This window comes from Sodiomyces alkalinus (assembly GCF_003711515.1).
Source record: "Sodiomyces alkalinus F11 unplaced genomic scaffold SODALscaffold_4, whole genome shotgun sequence".
Taxonomy (NCBI): domain Eukaryota; kingdom Fungi; phylum Ascomycota; class Sordariomycetes; order Glomerellales; family Plectosphaerellaceae; genus Sodiomyces; species Sodiomyces alkalinus.
This window is the reverse complement of record NW_021167082.1, coordinates 2,201,701-2,205,858: the sequence shown is the minus strand read 5'-3', so window position 1 is coordinate 2,205,858 and position 4,158 is coordinate 2,201,701. Positions and strand designations below refer to the sequence as shown.

The 4,158-nt window shown below is 42.8% G+C and overlaps 1 protein-coding gene across 1 annotated transcript in view; it reads left to right on the top strand.

The window, feature by feature from the left end:
• Positions 1–3,549, top strand: part of SODALDRAFT_359344 (hypothetical protein) — a gene marked incomplete at both ends in the record, with an annotated part of 9,424 nt that extends 5,875 nt beyond the window's left edge. The window contains one exon of the mRNA XM_028614175.1: positions 3,418–3,549. Coding sequence (XP_028467236.1) covers positions 3,418–3,549 — 132 coding nt within the window. The remainder of the gene's footprint in view (positions 1–3,417) is intronic.
• Positions 3,550–4,158: the final 609 nt, after the last annotated feature.

Sequence of the window (4,158 nt, the reverse complement as noted above, 5' to 3'; positions counted from 1 at the left end):
AGACGTAATCCTTTATCTAAGACGTAATCCTTTATCTAAGACGTAATCCTTTATCTAAGACGTAATCCTTTATCTAAGACGTAATCCTTTATCTAGGCTTACGGGGAAGATATCCTTTATTCGAGTATAAAGGTACTCGAAGGATGTACTCGAAGGATATTATTAGTAATATCAATAGTTATAATTATACATAATTACCTCAATCAATTTTTGACCTATTTTATAACGATTTTGACTACGCTTTATTTAACAATTAAGAGTCTCACTTACTAAGTAAAGATATACCTATTTTACTTACCTTTACACTACCGATTGAAAAGCCACTTAGCCGCGTCGATATAGCGTATCAATCTACAAACAACTATTAAGATATCGTATCTTAGCCCTATAACGTATAAAACCTATAACGATTAGGAGCTCTAGTAATATCTATACGAATCGGTTATATAAACGACTGGTCACAGATTATAGCACCAAGTAAGATTGTAATAATAGATTATCTAGCACTAAGGAAGGAAGAAGGAAAAAGTAGAAAAGTCTATAGCGGTAGGCTAGCCATACGGTAGCGATAACTAGGCGATATAGGTCCGTTAACTAAGCGCGTAGTCCAGAAGATCCGGGGTGTAGCCGGATTCTTATATCGGGGTTAACTCGTAATACTATCCCCCCCCTCTCCTTTCGGGGATTATATAACCACGCGTCTCTATTATAGCTCGGCTTCCTCTTATATTATAGTGTTAAAGAGATAGGCGCGTTCCTTTATCTTACCTCGCCTTTACCTCGATATTAAAGATATCTTAAGTCGCCGGCTAACCTTTATTCACGTGCCCGAAATAGTAATATAGGCGTCCGTCGCGTAATTCCTATCCGTAAATAAATCGGCCCCGTTTTCCATATAGGCTTCCTCTTCCTCTATTCCTCTCTCTAACTTTAATAATACTAATAATAGTAATAGCAGGTCTATACGTGCTCGCTTTTCCTTATAATAACGATTCTCCTAACCTCTTTATAGTATTAGATAATATCTATCTATACTCGGCTAGTTTAAGAGCTCTCTGTCTAAGGTACGCCGTCTTTCTCACGATCCTCTTATAAGGCACCCCCTATTAATATATATTATTCTGTAGACGGCGCTAGCCCCCGGTAATAATAGGGGAAATAATAATAGTAAGCGTACCACCGATAACGATATAGGTATAATACTCCTATACCTCGAGGCGATACTAACTGTATGGTAGTTCGGCTTATCGCCGCCGCCTAAAAGAAAGAAATCGGCGGGTAGTCGGCCTCCTAAGCACCCTCTCGGTAGTGTTTATACTAAGCTATACCTCCTTTATACGCACGATATCGCTAATAGGAAGTATAAGCGCCTTTATCATAACTAGAGTAATCGGGGGAAGAAATACTATATATGCTCTATAAAGATATACCGGTATACTCCTCTCCTTATATACCTTAAAGGCTATGCGTAGAGGTTATTTAAAACGGCTACCCTTATTAGCGATAATAATAAGAACGCCCCTATAAGAACTCCTCCTCCTCTAAGGTTATAACCGTATCGCTAACCTTCTTTTTAGGAGTAAGAACCGTATCTTAACGCTTACACGGTATTCTAGACTACCCGTATAGCTAAAGAAGCGATAACGGCGATATCACTTATAGCTATATATCCTATAAAGGCTCCTAATACGGTAATGGCGCTAGCCCCTCCTCCTCCTTAGGAGGTCTAAGAAAAGGTAATACCATAATTAGCCTCGCTACCTCTTCCTAAGGTCGTTAATAAGGTAACTAAACTAGCCTTACTTTCTCTAGTAATAAAGGTCGCTAACGGGGTAGTTATACTAGTTTTATCTCCTCCCTTAAAGGTCGTAGAAAAGATAGCGTTAGGACTAGACTTATCGTTTCCGGAGGAGGTCGTTATTAGGGCGGAATAGCTAGCCTTATCTCCTTCTTATAAGGTTATAGGTAAGGTAGTGGTTTTAAGCCCGGTCTCTCCTAATATTATAGTGGAAAAAAACGCCTATCCTATTACTCCCGCTCTTTTATCGGAGTTAATATTATTAGATAATATAACGGCTTGTTAAAAGTTGTTCACGTATTAAGGCCGAAAATATAGATTATTCGAACTAAGGGAGGAAAAGAGGGAAGGAAAAGTCTGAGCGGTGTGTAGGCGGTTAAGTATGTGTGGGATCGCACGGGCCTTGCTAGGAGGTCCGTGCTTCTTGGTCCCGGCCGCTGCCGGGGACTATTCCGCGGGCTATAGCCCGTAATATACTCCCCCCCCCCGCCGGAGGCGGCGATATCGTGGTCGTGTTATCGTGACCTTGTATTGCCCTGGCTCCCTAGCGTGTGATCTGAAAATAGTCTCGTTTATTCCATTCTATTAAAGGCTCCTTCGAAGGGAGGTAATCCGTAGTAGCCAAGATCTTTTTAAGGCTAAAATAGCATAAAGGGGGTTTTATATAGCTATGCTATCGCGGGCTCCTCGCCGACGTGCGTGCTCGTTATAAATAACGTGCCTACCGAATATATAACCGGGGGTTATTTCTTCTACCTAAATAGCGTAGGAAGGGGAGTAAAATAAACCTCCTACTATTCCTCGTTTTTTACTGTTTTCTTCCCTTTCTATAGCTTCCTTTTAACTAAATTCTTTTTTAATTAGATTTTCTATACTGGGAGTAGCCCCGAGATACTTCGCAGGTCCTATAGCAGTATAACTAATATCGCCGAGTAATAGCTTATTACTTAGGCCGCCCGTATTCTCCTTATAGTGAGTTAGCACGCCCCTCGCTCTTAGTTCCGTGCCGTAACTAACTATTAATAGATATCCGACTACGCTTCGCCTAATAAGCGCCCCTATAAGGGTAGTAGCGACACCGATATAAGTTTAGCGTTTATTACTATTACTTATAAGGTCGGCCGTTACTAACACTAAGTAGACTCTAACCCCCCCCCCCTAAAGAAGCGCCGCGTGCCTAAGAACCCCCCCGGACCCCGCCGCCTCGCCCCTTATGCCTAGTGCGCTACCCGGTAGTGTAAATAAGAGTATACCGTCGAGTGTTATTATTAGTCGGGCCCCGGCGCTACTCGCGCGGATACTAAATATTACGAGTGCTTGTGCCGCACTTATAAATATTCTAAGGTAAGTATACCGGTTCCGTGGGGGGTAACTATGACTAACGAGTGATATAGCTCCCGTCCGCCGCCTATAACGCCGCTAATACCCTATAGAATACCGCTTATACTATAAATAAGGATACTAATAATAAGGATATAAGTTTACACCTACTCTTCGCTTAGGGGCCTTATACTAACTCTCCTATATAGAATCGCCGCTAGTTCTAACATACCTACAGTAGTTTTTAGGTCGCCCTTAGCCTAGCTAAATCGGGTAAGAACGTTGTTAGTCCGTCGTAGTCCCCCGCTCCTATTATCGCCGCCCCCCCCGTCGCCGCTCCTACTTCTGTCGCTACTCCCGCTCCCGCCGCCGCGCCGCCTACCGCTATCGCCCCGCCGCCCGCCGCCCTATCCGCCACTACCGAGTTCTAGGTAAGTATAGTGCGAGCCCTTAACGATATCGCTACTTCTATACGTAGTATAGATAAGACGCTTAAGGACGTATCGTAAAAACTAGAGGATAAGAATAACGATATCACTATAATATCGTAAGAGGTTCGTAGCCTCTCTTACTCCGTCCGCTAAGTGTATAAGTATTACGTGGCCGTGACTCCCTTCGCCGCTAGTAATAATCCGGGGGCTACTCCTAAGGTTATACTCGCCTCGGCTCCTCTTTAGGAGGAGTTATAGGTGGGTGCCGCCGAGGACGGCGTGGCCTTATAAGAGGAGGAGTTAGAGGAGGGTAAGATTGTAGAGGAGTAGGCCGTTTATATCGTTTAGGTTATTTTAGTAGTTTTTAAGATTTTACTTAGTTCTTTACTTATAAGTTAAGTAGTACGGGGGTATACCCCTAATACGACTTCGCTCTCGGTTCTTATCCTCCTCGCCGCCGTATCGGCCTTCTTTCGCGCCCGTGTCTCCTTCGTATACTATTATAAGGGCCTATTATTTAATTATACTAGGCCGTGCTTTTTCTTAAATTCGTTAAGCGCTTATATTTCCCGTATACTCTTAAGCGGTTCTTATATTAGTTCTATATAG